The sequence below is a fragment of the Oncorhynchus masou genome, chromosome 6 (assembly GCF_036934945.1).
Source record: "Oncorhynchus masou masou isolate Uvic2021 chromosome 6, UVic_Omas_1.1, whole genome shotgun sequence".
NCBI lineage: Eukaryota > Metazoa > Chordata > Actinopteri > Salmoniformes > Salmonidae > Oncorhynchus > Oncorhynchus masou.
The window spans coordinates 80,742,791-80,767,530 of record NC_088217.1 but is presented as its reverse complement, the minus strand read 5'-3'; the positions used below and the strand labels follow the sequence as shown (position 1 = coordinate 80,767,530).

At 45.2% G+C, this 24,740-nt stretch overlaps 2 protein-coding genes and 1 long non-coding RNA gene across 3 annotated transcripts in view; 1 reads left to right on the top strand and 2 right to left on the bottom strand.

Moving 5' to 3' along the window:
* LOC135542777 (uncharacterized) overlaps nt 1–2,892 on the bottom strand; it is a 24,646-nt gene extending 21,754 nt beyond the window's left edge. The window contains exon 1 of the long non-coding RNA XR_010456132.1: nt 2,809–2,892. This is a non-coding gene — a long non-coding RNA (uncharacterized LOC135542777). The remainder of the gene's footprint in view (nt 1–2,808) is intronic.
* LOC135542773 (carboxy-terminal domain RNA polymerase II polypeptide A small phosphatase 1-like) overlaps nt 1–6,246 on the top strand; it is a 9,705-nt gene extending 3,459 nt beyond the window's left edge. The window contains exons 2-7 of the mRNA XM_064969963.1: nt 530–675; nt 985–1,086; nt 1,608–1,664; nt 2,187–2,279; nt 2,842–3,027; nt 3,487–6,246. Of these exons, the coding sequence (XP_064826035.1) occupies nt 530–675; nt 985–1,086; nt 1,608–1,664; nt 2,187–2,279; nt 2,842–3,027; nt 3,487–3,615 (713 nt within the window). The 3' untranslated portion in view covers nt 3,616–6,246. The remainder of the gene's footprint in view (nt 1–529; nt 676–984; nt 1,087–1,607; nt 1,665–2,186; nt 2,280–2,841; nt 3,028–3,486) is intronic.
* On the bottom strand, nt 5,247–24,740 carry LOC135542776 (obscurin-like protein 1). The gene is made up of 22 exons (XM_064969965.1): nt 22,551–24,740; nt 18,784–19,053; nt 18,305–18,565; nt 17,716–18,021; nt 17,316–17,582; nt 16,830–17,105; nt 15,765–15,879; nt 15,322–15,482; nt 14,881–15,153; nt 14,358–14,633; nt 13,786–14,061; nt 13,330–13,605; nt 12,799–13,074; nt 11,208–11,477; nt 10,678–10,944; nt 9,750–10,016; nt 9,055–9,167; nt 8,732–8,888; nt 8,305–8,466; nt 8,045–8,149; nt 7,580–7,846; nt 5,247–7,220 (listed from the first exon to the last, which is right to left on the bottom strand). Exons 1-22 carry the CDS (start codon nt 23,851–23,853, stop codon nt 6,943–6,945), a joined length of 6,222 nt encoding a protein of 2,073 aa, XP_064826037.1. The 5' UTR covers nt 23,854–24,740; the 3' UTR covers nt 5,247–6,942.

Genomic DNA, 24,740 nt, shown 5'->3' with positions numbered 1-24,740 from the left:
GAAGTGACATGCCCCTCATGACTTTCTTAGCTAAGTTTACATATTCCTCATGGAAATATTAAAGCTGCACAATCATGTCTCTCGCCTCAAGGACATTCCTCTTATGACTAATAACCAAGTGAAGTGTTTTATCTGTTAATTGTTTTTCATTGGAACCATTGGGAAAAGGGCATCAGGTTGAAGCGAAATGGCCGCAATGAGGTCAAAGACTAAAGATGCTATACATTACATAAATTCTGCTGGAATGAACTTGAAAAACAACCATTACATCACATGTTTATCCTTTGAGCATACAGTACATCTGCAGAAATATGTTGTTCGCATCGGGACAAATCCCAACTCGGGCTACAGGAATTTCCACACATACGTTCAATCGACATCCCCCCCACAAGTTACGCAAGAGTTCAAACTACAACATGTCCACTTCTCAAGTTAAGAGTCGGTGAATAAACCACATCAGGGAGCAGTGAGAGTAAATAGATACATGAAGACTGTGTGACTGACGGATGGACTCATTATTTTCTTCCAGGTCCCCCACCCTCGTCGTCTAAGAAGCCCAGGAGTCGAGGTCTGTTCCACAGCCTCTTCTGCTGCCTATGTCATGACCAGGCTGAGCCCCCGCCGGTCAACAACAACGCCCCGCTACTGGTGGAGGAGAACGGGACTGTCTCCAAGGTATGTACCACTGCTCTCTTTAATGGTTCAGGGAAGTTTTAGGTCCAGGTAAACGCTCTGGTCTATTTTGTATATGCAGTGTTTGTGTCAGTCCATGTAAATGCTGTGGTCAAGTGTATAAATGCCTTGTTTACGTAGGTCCAGGTAAATACTGTTTGTGTGTTTATGATGTCATAGTAAATGTTACAAACTAGGACGTGACTTGATGGTGGTTTTTTAGGTCTATGTCACAGTGTAGTTTGTATTTTACATGTATCGTGACAAATGTTAGTTTGTGGTTTGTGTACGTTAACTGGGTGTGTGGTTCAGGTCCAAGTCAGACCGCTGCTTCCTCAGGCCAAGTCAAAAGACGCAGGGAAGATCTGTGTTGTCATAGACCTGGATGAAACTCTGGTCCACAGCTCATTCAAGGTAAGACCAGGAACATACTGCTTCACTATTTACACTAGTAATATTATATAGTCACAGAGTCACAATATTATATAGTCACCTCCATTAGCTCTAAAGCTATTGGTGAACTTTGATGCAATTGCTGTACCATTTAATTTGGGGTTTAGCTTTTCTTTAAAAAATGTACTATCCTCGCAAATGCTATGGACACAAATGTTTTCGTGTGCCTTTTTGCATCTCCTGTTTTCTTTTTATGGAGAGAGATTTTTCCCCTCTTGTGAAAGCATGACATCACCAGGCAGTAATGTCCAATAGTAATGAGAAACACTCTGAGAGCGAGGAAAGAGATTGGTTTCTCCACAGTATTATTGTTGGCAGTCACAATGACATCTCTGTCATTGTTGCCACTTTCACACATCCAGACTAGCTGATTTTTAAATTCTAAATACACATGGTTTCTCTCATGTATACTGCGTTTCTGGTGTTTAGGATGTCTTTCAAGTGGTTTTGTTCAAAATAATGTATCTTTATTGTTCCCACAGCCGGTGAACAATGCTGATTTTATCATTCCCGTAGAAATCGATGGAACTGTTCATCAGGTGAGCCTATCACTATGCATGGTGACGAGCCCAACTGTCACCGACCAATGCCATCGGCCTCTACCTTTCCATGTTAAATCCTTTAGTATTATTAAGGTATATTATGGCTCCCTACAATACTGTACATCGGTATGTTACCAACTGCTCAGTTTGGTTCTGAGCTGGGTTAGAATGGCATCTGAGGCCTTGGGTTTTCTACCACAAAAGGAACATTGGAGTCACGCTGGGAGACTGTCACCTCCTACATGGTTCTGAAGTTGGAGCCAACAGTGTATCTTGGGCCTGGGCCTGATTCAAGTAATCCAGGATAGGTTTGTTCAGAAAGGTAAAGCCTATTCTGCATGACTTGGTTCAGGACTATGACCCTCGGCAGCAGACCACTACAGAAAGAAGAAGTGAAAGACGGCTCAATGCATCTGAGTGGGGGGATGTTTTTCATTTTGTTTAAGACGAGAGGTGGAAAGATAATGTATTTGATTATTGGTTTAAACCTTAAACTTAACTTACAATGTGTCCATCCAGGTATATGTGTTGAAGCGACCTCACGTGGATGAGTTCCTTAAGAGGATGGGAGAGCTGTTTGAATGTATTCTGTTCACAGCTAGCCTGGCTAAGGTGAGGACAACACCATGTTAAACCAGCAAATGACTCAATGCAATCAAAACAAGTTTGTTTAAAAAGGCGCATTGCTGTCAAAAACGTGATGTTTAATTTTTCACTCTGTGGTTGGAATAGTGGTGTGAAAATGATAATGCCCTTTTAGTGTAAGAGCTGTTTTGAAAAGACTGCCTTAAATTTCAGCCTGTTTTGGTGGGATGGAGTTTTGGCCTGCCTGGTGACATCAAATTAGTTAATAGACCAATAAGAAAGAGTTCAAAACTTCACTGCCAATAACAGTGAGCTTTCAGTTTCCCCTCCCCACTCAGACCACTCCCAAACATTCCTAGCAAAATTCTTGCTAGAGAAATTGCTTTTTTCTAAGAAGCTATTTGTTTCTTTTTGACCGTTTTAATTGAAAACAATGACAGTAAGGTACTCTAATTGTTTCCCATAAATGATTTGATGTGGAGAGAACCAGCTACATTGGACCTTTTTAAGGCTGGTCGAAAGCTGCAAGAGACAGGAAATCACTTGTTTTCCTCACCTGATACGGAGACCCCTATGTGTGTTTCTCCAGTATGCTGACCCAGTGTCAGACCTGCTGGATAAGTGGGGTGCGTTCCGCGGCCGTCTGTTCCGTGAGTCGTGTGTGTTCCACCGGGGGAACTATGTAAAGGACCTGAGTCGTCTGGGCAGGGACCTGAACAAGGTCATCATCATAGACAACTCCCCAGCCTCCTACGTCTTCCACCCAGACAACGCTGTAAGAACCACTCTCATCAGCCTCCTTGGCCCCTCCTCTTTCTGTTCCTCCTTCTTTTTCAGCATCCATTACTTTAAAAACAAAGATGGCAGATGTTGGCTGACTGACTGGCTTTATCAAACTTTTAGTTATGTGAAAATGTTTTGCAATTAAAATTGTATAGATAGTTTCTAACTCTGTAGTTACCTATAAACACTTTATAAACCTTTATAAATCATTTATAAACTATACCATTCTATGACTGAAGGACCATGTAGAAGCAGGATGTCGTACCACTTGAAGGAAAGTGCCACCAGCTGTCTCTCTAGCTGCATTCTAACTAGCTCACTAGTTAATTGAAACCAGAGCCTGGCTTTCGTTGTGACGAGCTGTATGACCGACACTGGTGCCTCGTCATTGTAATGATCTCATTGTAACTACATGCATGTCTGACTCTGTCCTGTCTGTGTGTGGCTGCAGGTGCCTGTGGCGTCGTGGTTCGATGACATGGCCGACACCGAGCTCCTGGATCTAATCCCCTTCTTCGAAGGGCTCAGTAAAGTGGAGGATGTCTACACAGTGCTCAGGCAACAGAGGGACTCCAGCTAGCAGTGCTGTCAGTCACCATACCCCTCTACTACCGCCATCTACATGACAGACCGAGAACCACAGCCTTAAAGCGTCTTCACACCAACCGTACAACCCTCGGCCTACCGTCCACCATATCAACCACAAAACTTTCACCTCCAAGCCCACCCCTCTTCTTCAACCCTTCAGAACCACGCTAGTACTGCCCTCTATTGGGGGAAACAGAGGACTTGATCCTCCAGAACATGATCTACCATCCCTCAACCACAGATGGGCTTGTGTAGATGGATGTTGTGGGTTATAATGAGTTAGGTTTTTATACAGTGCCTTTCATCGAATGTCATTGGAGCATACAGAACAGTCAAGTAGAGGGAATCTACAGCGTTCTTCACAATGAAGAAAAACCATGTAGCAGCAAGGTAATGGGAGAGAACCCCCAGGATCCAATCAGAATCAGTTCTCCAACGCCGGGTTGGAGTCAATAAGTTTCGGGGAAGACCGAACAGTTCTAGAACTCTGTATGGAAAAGCAAATGACAGCTGTATGAATGGATATTTACTACTTTTAACACTTTAAAGTGTTTAAAAAAACATGTTTAGTCACTTATTCCCCAAGAGACAATTTAACATTTTTAACAAGCAAAGTATTGGCTTTGTGTAAGTCAAGTGGTTTTACTTCTTTCATTGCTCAGCTAGTATCATAATGACTAGCAGAATGAGCATCAGTACTTGTTAAGGGGGACGGAATCATAGAGAATGACATTTATCAGTAACTGCAGCTATCAAAACGTTCCATGTCCCTTAACCATATTTGTTTAATTTAGTTTTTTATTAAAACCTTAGGAATATGTGCGATAATGTGCCAGATAACCGGTCCATTACCTTGTTTAAATGTTTTCATAAAATACAGTAGTCAGATGACTGAACTGCACCTTAAATTACAATATAATCTTTTAGGATTTTTTTTGGATTACATTGTCTGTGGACTATGGACCTCAACCCAGACAGACTAAATGCTCCAGCTCAGACACATGGACACAGTACCATGTACCAGTCAATGGCCTGGAAAACCCTTAGTATTCTGCAAGAGGACCTGGATATGTGTTGGAAAATAATATTTACATTCTGTCCAGGCAAACTGTTGGTTGTCCCTTTGCTGCAGTATCAACGCTACAATCATGGAGGAGAGCTGGGCGACTATATTGTGAATACCGGTATGGATCCACATACCGCTATATATTTTTACAATAACAGAATTTTGATACAGTGCCAAATTAAATGAAAAGTTCTACAAATTGGACTAATTCACTGTCAGTTTTGTCCTGGTTTGGTTGAGTATAAAACCATCAGAATGGAGAAAGCCCATTTAAAATCACACATTTATTTGTTGCCATTCTAGGTTATGCACTAATCATGAAACACATTTAGACAAAAAATATATTTTGGCTGTAACGCCCAGGCTTACCATGGAGGAAAGGTGTTGAGACTGTGTGTTAGCCATCTGGTTTTGACAAGCACACTTCTCCCTCCTTTTACTGGAAACAGTACTTGAATATTTTCCCTTTTTCATGACCTCTTTTTAAAGGACTGCAAATACTATGCTTCTTTAGACCAGATTGTAGGATTTGGGTAGTTTGGTTTTTGAACGTAAGCTTCTGACACACAAGGTAGGACTATATTAATTGGTACTTACCTGGGTTTGGAGCAATAAAATAATTGTTATTTGTAAGTAAAAACTAAGATGGTCTATCAGGAAGTGAACAGCAAGAGTAGTTTAATGGATTGAGTGATTCGTATCGATTAATACTGTTTTATGAATGCATGGGGAAAAGCATCTGTGTTGGAGTTGACTAAAGGCCTACTAAAATACCTTGTGAAATAAGATGATTCAGAGTTTAAATAACCAGTAGACCCATGATAAATCTATCAGTATTAAGAAATAAGATAAATTTAAACATGTTTTACTAAATTTCACATTCCAACTTAAAACACCAAGTGCCTGTGTCAATCAAGTTAGATACAAAATACATTTTTTTTCATCTTTCTTTTGGCAAGTGGATTGGCCCTTTGTTAGTATTATCCAAAGGATGCACAGAAATCACTAGTACAGATCCAGAATGTTGTGGGCTCTCTAACAATGCATTAATGGATTCACACACTTAATAGGAACTGGGGGAATCCTGGTTTGAAATTCAAGCCACCCACAGCCATTTAGATAATGTGACATCTAAATATGATTTAAACACATTTTAAATGTTTTTTTTTAGTATCTCAAGGCATGATTCCTGTCATAACTCAGCAGGGATATTTTCTGTTGTAGATCCAGTCCCTTTCAACTGCTTCAGGGCTGTTCCCTAGTCATTCACAGTGCTTTGGAAGAGAGCTTTCTATCACCATGAGGACCTTGACCTATTGCTGTACCTCTTCTTCCTGTATTCAAACACTTTAAATAATATATGCTTATATTATACACATATGTATATTTTGTTTTGCACTGTAATAAAGCAAACAAAAAATGAAATTAATATATTATGGATTATTCATGTGATTTATGATTGAATAGCTGTAACGTAGTTTGTGGACAGTCTTTTTGTCATACCAATTGTATTGAACTGTTTGATTATATCTTCCATAAATACAACATAATTATAAACCAGTGCAGGTGCTTTTGTGTTCAGGCAGTCTATACTCAGCAACACAAAAAGCCACGATTTGACATCGAAGCACATTCAAAAGTAACAATGTTTGTAAGCTCTATCCTAAGATATTGTCTGACGGATTTATTGGATAAAAACTTTCATTCAAACTATGGATGTCAGTATTTAATGACTGGGGAAAATATAACATATTTAGCAAAAAATATTTTTGACTTAATTATAGAATTAAAATTAATTTCCAATCAATATATTTTCAAAATAAATGTGTAACATGTGTACAATTGATTTATATCCATACACACAGGCATTCATACCCACCATTATAAACCATTCTAACACCTTCAGACACACAAGTGTTGCATACCGATTTCACCTTTTGACTTGACTGGAATCCATCCTTCTTAACATTTCTCTCCAAGGTTACTTTCTGCCCTTTACAACTGACTGACGATCAGCTTTGCTCATAACCCCAACCATTGAATAAAACAAAACTGATCCTGAAACAGTTGTTTGGGGCTTAAGTACCACATTTCATCATCACATTCTACTTTTCTGTCTCGCTCATTACATGCAGCTTTACTAGATCAGATAGACCACATTCTTATATAGTACCTTCAAACCCTAAAACAGTCTCAGACATTCAATTCCTGATCATAACAGAATCAACATTTCCCATTCTCTCCCCCTTGCCTCTACTTCCACATCACGTTCAGTTTGGCACTACTCTTGGCCTTTCCCATGGCGAAGGTAACCGTCCCGCTCATGTCTGGTCTGGTCTGTTTCAGGTTCAGTTTGTGGACGGTTCCGTGGTTCTCTAAGCGGACATCAGGGCTGGACTGGAGGGTCTCTCCATTCAGAGTCCAGACTGGGGGCCTGCTGATGGCCACGGACACCTCACACTGGAAACAGGCCTGGTCAGGACCCGTCACAGCCACATCCTCCAGCTCTGTCTCTATCACCAGGGACTGGGCTGGAGAGGCAAGGGGATGGAGGGTTAAAAGAGATGGAGCACCTTTTCCACAAAAGGTCAGGAACATCATTCTATGTGTGTGAGGGAGAGAGAGAAATGATGAAAAGGGTAATGTGAGAGATTGAGGGGAATAAAGTGACAGAGAGAAATGTGAAAAGGGTAATGTGAGAGATTGAGGGGAATAAAGTGACAGAGAGAAATGTGAAAAGGGTAATGTGAGAGATTGAGTGGAATAAAGTGACAGAGAGAAATGTGAAAAGGGTAAGGTGAGAGATTGAGGGGAATAAAGGGACGTCGAAAATCAGCAACAATATGTCAATACGGACATATTGTTTTACAAGAAACCACCGTCCACTCACCTTCCACCAGGAGTTGGGCTGTGGACGTGTGCTCCCCAACCTCTATACTATAGGTACCCTCGTCCTCTACAGTCGCCTCGTGGATGGTCAGTTTATGGTAGCAGCCGTCACTGTGGATCTCTAGCCTATCAGAAGACACCAGCTCTGCCTTGCCTCTGTACCATGTGAGCTCACAGCGCGGCGTGGACACGGTGCAGTCCAGGATCACGCGGTGCTTCTCCAGAGCTGTGCGGTCTCTCAGAGGCTTCACGATAGACACGGGGGCCTCTGTGAAAAAATATAAGAGAAGTGGAGATATTTCAGTGAAGAGAACTGATTTGAGGTCAGATCATGGACATAGGGAGTTCTGTCACCCACAACAGAGGTTTGGGTTTCTGTCTGCTTATAGGAACTGATGTCAGATCAGCTGGAGCATCACACAGAGATAGGTGAGGTAGAACTGCAGCCCGGTAGGGAAAGCCCTACCTTCCACCTCTAGGTAGGCTGTTGATTCTGTCTGTTTGGTCACAAAGCGGATCTCCCCAGAATCCTCAGCTTTAACGTTGCACATGAGAAGGAAGTGTTTGGTCCCTGAAGGAATAAACACAGACATGGAATTTCAATGTTTATTCTATTATTTATTTGACCTTTACCAGCTATGTCAATTAAGAACAAATTATTCACTGCAATCGTGTAGTTTAACGGTTTGATGGATTAACTGATTGATTGACTGATGTATCACTCACCCTCTGTGCGTATCTTGATGGTGCTAGTGGGTCGTATCTTGTGTCCATCCTTATACCACTCCCCAGTCACGTCCTCCATGGACACCTCACACATGAACACAGCATTCTGGTCCTCCTGGACATACAGGTCCTCCAGCCCATGTAGCACCTCCACTTCAGGCTCTGTGGTTCAACATATTGGAACATTGGAACGTAGTAGCCGTGCCAACAATGGAAGAGCATTAGTCACGCAGCCATGACCTCTAGGTGGCAGTAGCACGCAGTACAAGGTTGGCTGTGTTGGCCTGTTTCAGCATTCCTGTCCCTATAACTGAACACTAGAGGTCAATGAAGAGTACCGTTGGTGAGAGTACTGCGATGTTTTACATGCACTTGAAATGAAGACCGTTCTGCAGTGATTTGATAAGGAGAGTGTACAGTATATTACCATAGACCTCCAGGTTACAGGATGTATTGACGTCTCCTACATCACAGGTGTAGGTGCCTGCATCAGAGAGGCTACACTGCAGCAGCTGACAGAACCTCTTCCTCCCCATGGAGTAAATACGGTACTGGGTCTTCCCTGGCTTCAGCTCTGTCCCATTCTACAGTCAAGAAGAAAGACGGGACCAACATTATTACCGTATTCTCAGGGATAGACAACATTTAATGAGATCAAACGGTTTTCTTCCTGGCTGTACCTTTTGTACATAACATGGTAATACACTACTGACACAAGTACGGCAGGTCTATTGGTTGTACATCTATTACCTTCAGCCACCTGACCTCCACGTTCTGTCTGGACAGCTCACACTCCAATGTGGCAGGAGAGCCCTGCTCCAGTCTCATGTCTACCAGCTTCTTCATGAGAGTCACTGGAGTCTCTGGGAAAGAACAACAACATGGAAGAAATGTTAAGAAATGTTCTTTACTATAACATCCAATCCAGACACAGCTCTCCAGGGTTAAAGACCCCTGTATTAGATAACTGGATATTCATGATGATGTTCTTGACCCTCAACCCTCTCCCTCCCTCTCTATCTCTGTACCACAAACGCTGTCTCGGCCTCTGAATGATCGGCTATGAAAAGCCAACTGACATTTACTCCTGAGGTGCTGACCTGTTCTACCCTCTACATTACAACCACTGTGATTATTATTTGACCCTGCTGGTCATCTATGAACGTTTGAACATGAAGAACGATCTGGCCTTAATGGCCATGTACTGTTATGATCTCCACCCGGCATAGCCAGAAGAGGACTGGCCACCCCTCAGAGCCTGTTTCCTCTCTAGGTTTCTTCCTAGGTTCCTACCTTTCCAGGGAGTTTTTCTTAGTCACCGTGCTTCTATATCTGCATTGCTTGCAGTTTGGGGTTTTAGGTTCGGTTTCTGTACAAGCACTTTGTGTAAAAAGGGCTTTATAAATATTTTTGATTGATTATTGATGATGATGATGATACCTCACCCTTGACAGTGAGCCTGGCAGAGGTCCGGACTCCCTCCGCAGAGAAGACAATGGTGCCCGTGTCCTCCAGGGTAAGGTTGGACAGGGTGAGGCCGTGGACCAGCCCGTTGCAGCTCACCCGCCAGTGGTTGCTGGGTTTGACCCGGATGCCGTCCTTCTGCCAGACGCCCTCCACGCCAGAGTGAGACAGCTCCACCTCGAAGGAGGCCGTCTCCCGCTCAAACGTGTCCGTCTCCGCCAGACCCTTACGGATGGCGATCTTACGAGCTGTAGAGGTAGAGACATTGACAGATGGTTAAAAGATAACACACCTAAAGCCAGGAGACATTTTTGCCTATAATAATAGTCTCTAGGCTATTATTGTCAGATGACATACCAACATTTCATCCATCTCTCACCCACAGGGCTTTACCCATTGTTACTTTAGTGCCTGACGGCTGGCGGCACCATACATGATAGTGTTGGCCAACATACTTTGTAGCTGTTGTTGACAGCTACTATAGAAAAAGGCACAGTCAATTTAGTTGCAAATAGAATCCAGGACTCAAACTGTTGTTTTATTAGCTAAGCATAACAGGACACTGCTATAGTGTTGAAGACTTTGGTTCATTACTCTAACTGCTGAAATCCTATTCATATCAATAATAATAAACTAGGTGGTTTCGAGTCCTGAATGCTAATTGGCTGACAGCCATGGTATATCAAACCATATACCATGGGTATGACGAAAACATGATTTGTATTGCTTAGTTACGTTGGTAACCAGTTTATAATAGCAATAAGGCACCTCTGGGGCTTGTGGTAAATGACCGATATTATTGAAGACTTTGGTCAATATAAATGACCAATATACCACAGCTAAGGGCTGTATCTGATGAAAGCCTATCCTTATCAATCAGTATGACATGGTGTCTGGACATTGTCTTACGCTCCACGTTGAGTTTGACCTGCGTGCGGTCGTGCAGGGTTTCACAGCGGTAGGTTCCACGGTCAGAGAGGTTGAGGTTGCAGATGGTCAGGCTGCGTTTGCGTCCGCTCTGGCCCAGGGTGTGTCGGGGGCCTGGCTGGATGACCACACCCTGCCTCATCCACTGGACCTCGCCCGTGTCCAGACTGACCTCTGTTTCCATGGTAGCGTCTCCGTACTCCTCGGCCATCACCGCCTCCATCTTCTTAGTGAAGGTCACCTGAGCTTCTGGATAATGCCGGAAGGACAAAACATGACTGTTAAAAGGATGGTTCACTAAGAATACACATTTGTCTGGTAATCCACTTCCTTAGGCTTTGTTTGAGTTATTTATGTAGGTATGTTGACTGAGAACACTTTCTCATTTACAGCAACTACCGTGTGAGAGTCGCCTGTTCCCATCTGACACTCAGGTCAAGCTAAACAAGTGCATCTCAAGTATTTGAAAGTATTTGCCACATCAGTTTGACCCAGGTCTGCTGTGGACTCACCCTGTACTTTGAGGGTGGCCTTAGACACGTTCCCCTCAGCCTCCACTGTGATCTTAGAGGAGTCCAGGATCTGACAGCTCTTGATCACCAGGGTGTGACACAGGCCGTTCTGCGTTACCTGGAAACGGTCACCCATGACGACGAGCTCGCCGTCCATCCCCCACACCAGCTGCACGTCCTCTGGTGACACCACGCACTTGAAGGTGGCGTCCTCTCCCTCTAACACCATGGTGTTGTGGAGCTCTGTCAAGAACTCTACCACTCGAGGCACTGGGGGTGATGAGGGGAAAGGGAGAGAAGGAAAGAAAAACTAATGAAGGGCTCAAAGGTTTGTTGATTAATATAATTCTGGGCTGGAACCAAATCCTGCACCCATTTTGAGGGCTGTACTACTTACTCTCGACTCTGAGCCTGGCGGCGGTGCGGTCGTCCTTGGACTCGCAGGCGTACTCCCCCGTGTCCTCCCTGGTCAGCCTGTGGATGGTCAGGCTGCGTTCCACGCCGTCGGCCCGGATGGTGAACCTCCGGCTGGGGACGATCTCCACGCCGTCCTTCAGCCACTGGACGTCTGCCTTGGGCTTACACACCTCACAGCGTATGGTCACCATGCCGTCCGCATGGGCCACGGTGTCGTGGAGCGGCTTGGCAAACTTCACCCTCATCTCTGAGACCACAAGTGAGAGAGAGCTGTTAAGATTGGTGATACCTTCTATCGCCCTCTGAAACCCCCTTCATACTGCATTCTTTCAACCCCACGGTGCTTTACAAGACTTTTGTCATTCACAACAGCATTTTTCTGTCACCTTTTCGTATTGGGATTTGGCTTATAGCATCATATTAACCTCTGTTGGTTAAAGAATCACAGTGCTCCCCCCTGATCTACAGCTACTATATAATTAGACAGAATGGGAATATGGAAGTTAAAAACCTTTGACTAGCAGACTGAAATGCATCTCGTCTGTGTTGGCATCTACTGTGTACTCTCCGCTGTCTGACCGTCTCAGCGGGTCAATGGTGAGGAACCGGTTGGCGCCGTCGACCCCCGTGTGGAAGCGGTCCCCTATAACAGGCGTCCAGTCCTTGAGCCAGCGAACGGGAGCGTTCTCCTTAGACACGACCCCCATCAGCGTCACGCTCTCTGCCTCATAACCCGTGATGATGTTCACTGCCTGTTTGTCTACGAAGGTGACGGGGGAGTCTGGGAGAGAGAGCAAGAGAGAATGAAGAATGAGGTGTAAAAGGAAAGGCTCACACCCTATAGTATATAGTATACATTTTAAAGTTAAAGTTCATTCCACTGTAGACGGCCTCGTTTCGACTTAATTTGATCACTCTTTTGTTGATTGAGAATTTTCCTGCACAAAAGGGTTTCTAAAGTGTGTAATTTCCACTTTAAAATGTCAGAATTAATTTACACAAACGAAAAATGTATCAACTCCTACAACAACAAAAAATATTAATTATAATCCACGTAATTCACATTTCCTGTTTCTACAGGATTATTTTCCTGCTGTAGCGAACTTGCTCAAATTAAGTTCCTACATCTGTAAGACTGTAAACACCCTTTTGTCCATATAGCCCAGCTAATTACCTTGGATCTTCACCATGGTGACCATCTTGTCATCGATAGCATCACACATGTACTTCCCAGAGTCGGAGGTCAGGATGTCAGAAAGGATGAGTTTCCTCAGCGTGCCGTAGCTCTCGATGTAGGTCCGGTCATCGCTAGTCAGCTGTCTGTCGTTACAGAACCACTGGACAGGGGCATTGGCCCGGGACACCTCACAGGCCAGGATCAGGTCGTCCCCGGCAACCATCTCCTGGTAGTCTGCGTCCTCGGAGTTCCCCAGGATGGTCACTGGAGGCTCTGTTGATTTAAATCAGATGCCGTTTTCATAGGTATTATCAATATGTTAACAGATCCACCTTGCACTCTGAAAGGCTAGGAGGAATTATTTTCACCATAGTGCTTAGTTTTACACCTATCCGATCCTCTAAGATCTCTACAAGTACATAGGGGTAAGGGGTAGGGGATGAGGGGTAGAGGTATGGGGTAGGTGGTAGGGGCTAAGGGTTAGTGGATAGCAGATAGGACTTGATTTGTGATTAGGTGATTCTTTACCTTGCACAGTGACATGGAAGGTGATGTTGTCATCTCCGGCATCAAGGAAGTAGTCTCCGCAATCTTCCAGCTCAGCGTTAAGGATCACCAGGGAGCGGAGCGCCCCTTCTTCCTCCTCATAGAACCTCTCGTCCTCGTTTAACCGGCGGCCATCTTTGTACCACTTAGCGACGGCATTGGCCCTGGAGAGTTCACACTCCAACTCGATGTCATCAGAGGGCAGGGACTTGACCTCTGTCTTGACTTCTGACCTATTCACAATCTTCACGGGGGGCTCTGGAGGGAGAATGTTCACATTTGAAGAGTCAATTCCATTTGAATTCAGTCAATTTAGGACATGAAATCCTCACTTAATATATTTTTCAGTTTTTGCATTAGTATTTTTATAATCTCCTGATAGAATTCAAATGGAATTGTGTGAAAACAAAATACCATTCAACTCCAACCATCTCTTACCTGACACCTTGACCTGGAAGTCGATGAGGTCATCTGAGGCAAGACAGGTGTATTTCCCAGAGTCCCCCGGGGCGGGCGTGCGGATGGTGAGGCGGCGGATGAGTCCATCCTCAGTGATGGTGACATCACTGCTCTCCTCCACTTCTCCTCCGTCCTTCATCCAGATCACCTCAGCGTTGAACCGTGACACCTCGATCTCCAGGACGATGGGTTCTCCAGAGAAACAGTCCATTACGTCAGACATTGTTTCAGAGCGGGACAGCTTCACAGGAGGCTCTGAGAAGAGGGGATTTATTTGGTTCATTTCTATTCTTTTTTCTATTCTTTCTTTTTTTCATATTCTATTCAGAATATTGCAATATGGGAAATTAGCAGAAAGCAATACATCAAAACAACATAAATAAGAAACCTAAAATGTAACTTATTTATAAGAAATCATAGTGAACAGTTATATTAATTATATTATGTATGTCCATTCATCTCACATAGTTACAAAATCAAAGATTGAAATTCTTAACCCTGACATCACTAAACCTCTTACGCTGAACAGAGTTAGTTCACTGACCACATACCTGTAATAGTGACCAGCCATGTGACCGAGTCATCCTCTGTGTCACACACATACTCTCCTGTGTCCTCCACAGTGGTCGCGGGGATGACCAGTGTCCTGTGGGCTCCCTGGACCTCCAGGATGAGAGAGGCACTCTCCTCCACCTCCAGCCCATCTCGGTACCAGCGTACCTGGGCATCAGGCTGGGAGATCTCGCAGCTGAGCTCCAGCCTCTCAGACGTCAGGCTGGTCAGCTCCAGCTCAGACTCAGTGGGGGAGACGATTCGCACCGGAAGCTCTGAGAAAGGGAGAACAACTTGCATTTAAAAGGAAGCGATGAAAAAAAATATATATATTTAAATAGAAGTTTGGATATGAAATAGTCTGACATAAGATTAAATTGTGTAATAGTGTATAAAAAGGTAAATTAAATAGTTTTCTTCTGATAAGGGGGATTGGTTTGGTAGGAGACCCCAAAACATTTAAAACAATTACACTACCACTCACAACAAATGAACCAGGTATGGAACCTTGGAGTATCTTACCTGTGATGGTGACCTGGAAGAACACAGAGTCTCCATCCGTGTCGCAGACGTACTCTCCGGAATCTTCTGCCGAGCTGCAGAGGACGGTCAGCCTCCTGTACGGTCCCTCGGACGTCAGCTGGACGTTCTCCGTCTCCAGGACCTGAAGGCCGTCCTTAAACCAGTGGACCTCACCGCTGGAGCGGGACAGCTCACACTGCAGGACCACCTGCTCAGAGATATGACCTTCCATAATCACGTCCTCCTTGGGCTCCACGATCATCACTGGAGGCTCTTAGTTTCAACAAGGGAAAAGGAGCATATGAATGAGCATATTCTACCACCAGGATAGGAGAATTGATGTTTGCATCATCATCAAAGTCTCATCTTTGCTCAACACAATGGAGTCAACTTCACCTGTTACATGACATGAAAACATGTAGGCTAGTGTACAGTACATACCTTTGATGTTGACAGTGAATGAGAGGCTGTTGTCTCCTGACTGACAGCTGTAGGTTCCTGCATCTGAGGTCTCAGCACAACGGATGATCAGTCTCCTCATGGTGCCCTCTGTTTGTATGGTCATGTTATCACTGGCCTGGACCTCAACCCCATCCTTGTACCTGGAGGAAGGTCATGACGGACAGGACAATGAACCTTCAGAATTGTTGATTAGTTGAATCAGGTGTGATGGTGCTTGGCTGGAACAAAATCCTGAACCCAACTGGCCAACACGGCTCTCGCAATTGTTGAAACTTCGTAATATACCTACTTATATTTTTTACAGTCGGAACATGATCAGATCCCACTTAATGAATTATATTTTAAGCAGAAATGACTCCAAATCATAAAGGATAATGACATCCAGTTCGTGTTTCCTAGCGGTGTGTGTGTTAGCTGTGTACCAGGTAGCGTTGGCGTCCTCTCTGGAAACCTCACAGGTGAGCACCACAGGATCCAGCTCCATGGCAGACTTCTGGAGCTCCTCCTCAGGGACCTCACTGAACTGCACAGGGGGACCTGGTGGGGGAGGGAGAGAGGGGGAGCGGGAGGTTGGATGATCGTGGTTAGAGTTAGCGTTTTGTTGTGGTTTGGAGGAGGAGGCTTGCTGGGTTGGAGGGGTTGGAGTGAGTAGTGGAGTGTTTTGCTACAGTGTGATCAAACTAAGCATGCTCTTCCAGAGGTTTGTTCAGATACATATCAGAAAGATCCGGACAGTGAGTGAGAGGAAAGAAATGGGGGTGAAAAACAGGTTAGAGAAGACTTAGATAACTTTTTCAGAACAGAAGCCACCACACTGGGTTACAGGACCAAGAGAATCCTGTCAATAACAACAACAACAACAACATAAGATGACTAGCCGGCACAGAGGAAGTACAACACAGTATTAGGATTCCCTCAGAGAAAACACAGAACAACGATCTCCGTTGTTCACCTTTGACCTCCACCTGAAATACACTGACATCATCAGCTGTCCGACACGTGTAAACGCCCGAGTGGGAGAAGTCAGGCGATTGGATAATCAGCATCCTTGTATGCCCATCCTCCTGAAAGTCTACACCAGGCAGGTTGAAGATCTGCTCGCCATCTTTGTACCAGTAGACTGGGCATACAGGTCTGATAGGTCACAGTGGAGAACGATGGGCTCGCCAGCCTCAGCGGCCTTGGTCCTCTCCTCTTCAGGGAGGTGGGAGAACATGGCTCCCACAGCTAGGGGTGTTATGGGTGATTGGTTAAGGTGGCATATGGGATGCTCAGTTAGCTTGGGTGATCGTCAGCGTGAATCAGTATGACATCATGGCTGATGGTTGAAGAAATTCATGTGAAATTGTGAATTCAAAGAGATGGTCAAACTTCTGAAAAACCTCCAGTATAGAAAGTTGATGTTTATATGGAAAATTGAACATTTCTGGTTGAGAGTGCATGTTAATGATCTCCATGATGACCAAACATGACATACAGCAACTTACCTTCAACCTCCACGTTGAATTTGATGACATCACCCATCGTCTCACATGTGTACGCGCCAGAGTCGGTGAACTCAGCCGATTGGATAACGATCCTCCTCATGTTGCCTTCTGATTGGATGTTGAGGCCATCTGTCACCTTTAGCTCCACCCCATCCTTGAACCAGCCCACGCTGGCTGAGGGGTGGGACACCTCACAGTACAGGACCACAGGGTCACCAGTCTCCACCCTCTTGTTACTGTCTGACTCTGACATTGGGCTGAACTTCACCACCGCAGCTGGAATGGAATCATTTCCGAGAAATATGTACAAGCAGTATTCAGTATTCTAATATCATGCAATTGCAAATCATTACAGTACCAACAAGCCTAATGTACCTGTAAATGTTAAAACAGTCCTTGTTATAAGGCCTCCTCAATACAGATTGTCTAGCTTGACGCCATTATCATGTTATTTCTCTTTACACTCCACCGTTCTCCAACACCTACCTTGAACCTTGAGAACCGCTGAGTCTCTGACTCCGTTGGCGATGAAGGTGACCTCTGCCTCGTGGTCTTCCACCTTGGTGCTGTGGATTACCAGGGAGTGCTGTGTCTTGGCCTGTTGGATAGAGTAGTGTTGGCTATTCTGTAGCTGGGTACTGTTCAGGAACCAGGTGCCCGTCACCATCACTGACAGATCGATGGAGAACAGGGCGTCCTCCCCCTCCGTCACCTCACAGCCCTGGAGATGGGTCCTGATCTTGGGACCTGGCACTGAGAGGTGAGAGTTCAAAACTAGTGACATCAAATGAATTTCCATAGCTGCAGGGTACACAAATACCATAGTGCATGACAGCCTTTCATCCCTGATCACATCAACATGGTGTCTCTCCAATCCAGCACTCACCAAGATGGATGACTTTAGGGAATTCCACGTGTCCACTACGGCCATACTTATTGATGCAGCAGACACGGAAGCGGTAATCGCCCTCGCACGGCACGCTGTCGCCCATGACCTCTGCGGAGGTCGCCGTGTCGGAGGTCGCACACCTCAGCCACTCCTGTGATCCCACTCCCTGTCTCTCCAGGACATAGACGGAGCGGGTGGTGGTCTGGCTGGTGGGGGCCGGCTCCCAGGAGAGGAGCACGCTGTTGGGCCTGTCCACATCCATCTCCACCCCCACTGGACAGATGGGAGGGCTGTGTCTGGCAGCTGTGGAGAAAACCGAAACAGGGGGAAAGGTACATAGTAGGTGAGCAATGGTTGCCATAATGCTTGTAGCCTGTCGTACATTTGTTAGTATCTAGCAGCTACATTAGGAAATGTTGCACAGTATAGCTGGAGTTCTCACCTTACTGCCGTTCTAGCCCTTTCGGATCTACATGGGTAAATCCCCAAAAAGTTAACTGTTTACGTGACGATAAAACTTTAATTTGATTTGGAAAGTCCCTAAAAGTAAGGGGCCATGGGTCACTTTGGTCAACATCCTCCTTACCTTTGACTCTGAGCCGGGACGAGGTCTTGGATCTTCCCACAACAAAGGTCACGACCCCAGTGTCCCCGTGGCAGACGTTGACGAACACCAGCATGTGGGTTTTACCAAAGGACTTGAGGATAGTCTGGTGGCTCTCGCGTAGCTTCAGGCCATCTTTGAACCAGTGGACATCCATGTTCTCCTCCTCTACCTCCACACAGAACACTGCGTTCTCCCCCTCCAACACATCTAGTTTTCGAGGAAGTTTTTTAACAATTGTGCCTGTGGGTGAGAAAGAGAGTTGAGGGTCATGTGCTGTATGGCTGTATATTCGGGAGAAAAATAATTGGGTTTATAGAAAATAATTTCAAAACATTAAAAAACATACAAAATGATTTTTGTCAATAGTTCTGATGCTCAAAGATGTATTTTCTAGACTGTATTAAATGAGTGAATGATACACTGCCATACTTCTTCCATACTATAAGACGTCTACCTACCTTTGACGGCCAGCTCAGCGATACTCCTCCCTCCATCAGGCATCTCACAGAGATAGACCCCATCGTCGTCCGCTCCTACATCTCGGATAGTGAGCCTGCGCCTGGCTCCGTTCTGCTCTATGCCGTATTTACCCCCTGGCTGCAGTCTCTGGTCCTCCAGGTACCAGGCAGTAGGGATGCCCTCATTAGGTACCTCACACTCCAACACGGCCATGCCTCTCTCTCTCACCTCCACGTCTTGCAGAGACCGCCTGAACCGCACCGCTGGAGCTGCACAGGGGTGGAAAGGGAGGTAGTTGTGGATTGTATGCGCTATGTCTGTGTAGTATTTTTTCAGTGCTTTAGGCACATTTTAGGTTGTTTTTACAGTGCTTAACCCACATTTTAGGTTGTTTTTACAGTGTTTATGTACATTTTAGGTTGTTTTTACAGTGCTTAACCCACATTTTAGGTTGTTTTTACAGTGCTTAACCCATATTTTAGGTTATTTTTACAGTGCTTAACCCACATTTTAGGTTGTTTTTACAGTGCTTTATGTACATTTGAGGTTGTTTTTACAGTGCTTTATGTACATTTTAGGTTGTTTTTACAGTGCTTTATGCACATTTTAGGTTGTTTTTACAGTGCTTTATGTACATTTTAGGTTGTTTTTACAGTGCTTTATGCACATTTTAGGTTGTTTTTACAGTGCTTTATGTACATTTGAGGTTGTTTTTACAGTGCTTTATGTACATTTGAGGTTGTTTTTACAATGTTTTACACACATTTTAGATTGTTTTTACAACGTTTTACGCACAATTCAGGTTGTTTTTACAGTGCTTTAGGCACAATTTAGGTTGTTTTTACAGTGCTTTAGGCACAATTTAGGTTGTTTTTACAGTGCTTTAGGCACAATTTAGGTTGTTTTTACAGTGCTTTAGGCACAATTCAGGTTGTTTTTACAGTGCTTTAGGCACAATTTAGGTTGTTTTTACAGTGCTTTAGGCACAATTTAGGTTGTTTTTACAGTGCTTTACAGACATTTTAGTTTTTTTTACAGTGCTTTGTGTATGTTTTAGGTTGTTTATACAGTGCTTTACGCACATTTTAGGTTGTTTTTACAGTGCTTTAGGCACATTTTAGGTTGCTTTTACAATGTTTTACGCACATTTTAGGTTGTTTTTACAATGCTTTAAGGAACATTTTAAATTGCTTTTACAGTGCTTTAGGCACATTTTAGGTTGCTTTTACAGTGCTTTATGTACATTTTAGGTTGTTTTTACAGTGCTTTATGCACATTTTAGGTAGTTTTTACAGTGCTTAACCCACATTTTAGGTTGTTTTTACAGTGCTTTATGCACATTTTAGGTTGTTTTTACAGTGCTTTATGCAAATTTTAGGTTGTTTTTAGGTTATTCCAGTCATTGGTTGAGTTTTGATCAAGGTATAACACATTTCATGAGCTCATGAGCACATTTCATAAGCACAATTCATGACTTATGCTATGATTGACTGCAGGATTTCAACAAACAGTAATTTTGGCTACATTTCAAGTAAACTTTTAGGGTTATTTCTACCAATCTATTGACATTGCTGTGGACTTTGGCCATGGTCAACATGGTTAACAACACAGTATAAAATCTGTATTCAGGACACATACAGGACACATACCTCAGCTCATGATTCAGTCTCTAAATATAGGGACACACGGAGGCAGTGGGGTGGTCAGGGGAGACATGCAGGAGGTAGTGAGAGAAGGGAAGCTAGGGGGAGAGGGGAAGAAGGGAAGCTAGGGGAAAGAGACTGGGGGAGGTAGGGACACACAGAGGCAGTGGGGTGGGCAGGGGGTTCAGGAGGTAGGGGGAGAAGGGAAGCTAGGGGGAGAGGGGAAGAAGGGAAGCTAGGGGGAAGAGACTGCAGGGAGGTAGGGACACACAGAGGCAGTGGGGTGGGCAGGGGAGACATACAGGAGGTAGGTAGAGAAGGGAAGCTAGGGGGAGAGGGGAAGAAGGGAAGCTAGGGGAAAGAGACTGGGGGGATAGGGACACACAGAGGCAGTTGGGTGGGCAGGGGGTGTAGGAGGTAGGGGGAGAAGGGAAGCTAGGGGGAGAGGGGAAGAAGGGAAGCTAGGGGAAAGAGACTGGGGGGAGGTAGGGACACACAGAGGCATTGGGGTGGGCAGGGGGTGCAGGATGTAGGAGGAGAAGGGAAGCTAAGGGTGAAGAGACTAGGGGGGAGGTAGGGACACACAGAGGCATTGGGGTGGGCAGGGGGTGCAGGATGTAGGAGGAGAAGGGAAGCTAAGGGTGAAGAGACTAGGGGGGAGGTAGGGACACAGAGGCATTGGGGTGGGCAGGGGGTGCAGGAGGTAGGGAGGTAGGGGGAGAAGGGAAGCTAGGGGGAGGGAGGAAGAGACTAAGGGGGAGGTAAGGGTAGGAAGAGGGAGGTAGGGTTAGGAAGACCCGTGTTTATCTCCACCTATCAAGACTCTATGGCAATAGCACCCTGGTAGATTAGGGATGTGGATGCCTAGACGAGACAGATACCATTTAATTTACGTAGCCAGCTGACTCAGTGTGCTGTGCTATGGCTGGATCACCCAGGGATTATCCTATAATGATGACTAAACAATTACCAATTACGAGGGTGACTCAACTGGGATCTTTTAGCAATGCATGTACACAATCTACTGAACTCTCTCAGAGCAATTAGTTGTAACAGCTGAAGATCTAAATCTCTCTCTATGGCATTTCTATGACGTAAGTAACATTGTGGCAAACCCTCATGCTAGTCAGGAACATACAGTACGTACTCAAGCTAGTCAGGAACATACAATACGTACTCATGCTAGTCAGGAACATACAGTGCGTACTCATGCTAGTCAGGAACATACAGTGCGTACTCATGCTAGTCAGGAACATACAGTACGTACTCATGCTAGTCAGGAACATACAGTACATACTCATGCTAGTAGGAACATACAGTACGTACTCATGCTAGTCAGGAACATACAGTACGTACTCATGCTAGTCAGGAACATACAGTACGTACTCATGCTAGTCAGGAACATACAGTACGTACTCATGCTAGTCAGGAACATACAGTACGTACTCATGCTAGTCAGGAACATACAGTACGTACTCATGCTAGTCAGGAACATACAGTACGTACTCATGCTAGTCAGGAACATACAGTACGTACTCATGCCAGTCAGGAACATACAGTACGTACTCATGCTAGTCAGGAACATACAGTACGTACTCATGCTAGTCAGGAACATACAGTACGTACTCATGCCAGTCAGGAACATACAGTACGTACGCATGCTAATCAGGAACATGCTCCTGACTAGCATGAGGGTTTATTATTCCTTCAAAATGAACGACAGATTTTTACCTTGTCAGCTCAGGGAATCGCTCTAGCAACCTTTCAGTTACTGGCCCAAAGCTCTAACCACTAGGCTACCTACCGCCCCCATTTGACCACCCTGTTGCAGGAGAACTTTCCAGCAATGCAGGAAATTAAAAACTTGTAGTGTACTTGAGGTTTAAAAAGGCTTCTGAAATTTGAAATTTCCACTTTGAAATTCAAGACTTGATTTTTCCTTGTGAAAAATGGGTCATCCCTTACAAAAATGTCCATGAATTATAATCCACATAATAATTCACATGTCCTGTTGCTGCAGGATTATTTTCCTGCTGTAGCAAACTGGCTCAAATAAAGATCCTACATCTGTAAGAAAGAAAAGAAAAGATAAGAGAAGTCCTGAAACACTGCTAAAGCCCTACCTTTGACAGTCAGGTAAACAGAGCTGAGGGTGTGTCCCAGAGCGTTGGACGCAGCACACACATACAGCCCTGTGTCCTGATGTTTACAGTACATCACTTTGAGCGTGTAGTAACCCTCTCTGTCCTCAAACAGAAGGTGACGCCTCCCAGCCTCCAGGGGCGCTCCGTCTTTCTTCCAGATGATCTCAGGCTTAGGTTTCCCTGTCACGAAGCAGCGGAACTTAGCATGTTTCCCCTCCGACACCGCAAATTTCTTCACATTGGCAAAGTTCAGATTGGGCTCGTCCGGCTGTCTCGACAAACCGTGTCTTCCCATCCTGTGCCTTATACCATGAGGTGATGTCTGCCCGTTGCTGTGCCCATTTGACGTGGACGCCCCGCTCTCCTGCCGTTCCGGGATGAGCTCCACAAGCAGCACTGCGCCCGCCAGCGCCCCTCCTTGATTGTTATGGGCTCTGCAGGTGTAGACACCCCCGTCGGGCATCCTCGTCCGGAAGATCTTCAGCTGGAACCAGCCTCCGTCCTGGCTGCTGACGTTGAAGTGGGCGCTCTCGAAGATGTCGCTCAGCGTCTTCCCGTCCTTCTCCCACACCACCTGGGGCAGAGGGTTGCCCGACAGCTTACAGGAGAAGGCTGCGTCCTCGCCCCGGTCCACCCTCAGGGAGAGGGGCTTGATGAGGAAGTGAGGTCTGTCGTCTGACAGCAGGGGCTCCCCTTCATAGCGCTGCTTCTTTTTCTCCCGCTCACTCTCCTCTCCATTTTCCTTCTCTACCGCTCCGCTCTGTTGGTCTACCGCTCCGCTCTGTTGGTCTACCTCTCTGCTCTGTTGGTCTACCTCTCCATTCCTCTGCTCTACCTCTCCATTCTGTTGCCCTCCATACTCCCTGTTCTGTTTCCTTCTAAACTCCCCATTCCGTTGCCCCCCTAACTCTCCATTCTCCAGCCTGGTTTGCTGCACCCCATTGACCTCTGTCTGTTTCTGTACCCCTTCCCACTCCTGACTGTTCCCCTCCACCTTCAGTGTGGCAGGGGCACACGTCTCACCCACGGTGTTACTGGCCTTGCAGATATACTGGCCTGCGTCCTCCAGCCTGACCCCAGTGATGTGTAGGAAGTAGGCCTGGCCCTCCTCCGACAGCCTGTAGCGCCCCGCTGACAGGATCTGTACATTCTTCTTCTCCCAGACCACCTCAGGACGAGGGTCGCCACCGATCTTGCATTGCAGGACGGCGTCCGTGCCACACTGTGCCGCCACGGGGCGCGAGTAGCCCAGTACACGGGGGGCACCACCGAATATGTCCATGTTGGCTTCCTGCGTCTGTCTCAGTCCCTTCTTCTCACTCTGATGGGCAAAACAAATGGGCTCCGTAGTAGAAGTCTCTTGTAGATTGTGTCACACGGTCGTCTCTACCGCATATCAATCTGCAGAGAGAAGATATGAGTCGTAGTACATTAATAATACAGTTACCACATAACCCTCACACAGTATCTAGTGATGTCCTTTATACATCATTTAGCAATAAGGCCCGAGGGGGTGTGGTATATGGCTAATATAACATGGCTAAGGGGTGTTCTTATGCACGACGCGACACGGAGTGCCTGTATACAGCCCTTAGCCATGGTATATTGGCCATATATCACAAACCCCTGAGGTGCTATTATAAACTGGTTAACAACGTAATTAGAGCAGTAAAAATAAATGTTTTGTCATACCCGTGGACCTTATAGTCTGATATACCACGGCTGTCAACCAATCAGCATTCAGGGCTTGAACCACCCAGTTCATAATGCCTTATATACAGCCCATCAGCTTTGTCTTGGAAGAAGTACTACAGCCTTTCACTCTGAATGTTTTGCATCTAGTGGACAATGTATTTACTGCTGTGTGATAACAGAAGGACATTGAATACAGCCCCAAGCTGAAGGACAGTGTCACATTCACTGTCTTCAAACTCCTAGTTAAACTCATAGATGAGCCAAGGCGCAGCGTGCATGTTATTCCACATCTTTTAATGAAGTGAAACTCTCACAAAAAACAGATAAACAGAAACCGAAAGTGACGCAACAGTGGCACACACAAACACACACAGAAAATAAATAATTACCTACAACCTTAGGTGGAAAAAAGGCTGCTTAAGTATGATTCCCAATCAGAGACAATGATTGACAGCAGCCTCTGATTGGGAACCA

Excerpts from the sequence above, each read along its gene's own strand:
- LOC135542776 (XM_064969965.1), bottom strand. The coding sequence starts at position 23,853 with ATGGACATATTCGGTGGTGCCCCCCGTGTACTGGGCTACTCGCGCCCC. Across the intron at positions 10,017-10,677 it reads GGTCAAACTCAACGTGGAGC|CTCGTAAGATCGCCATCCGT; the intron begins GTAAGACAATGT and ends CTACCTCTACAG. Across the intron at positions 8,889-9,054 it reads TGGAGGTCAGGTGGCTGAAG|AATGGGACAGAGCTGAAGCC; the intron begins GTAATAGATGTA and ends TCTTGACTGTAG.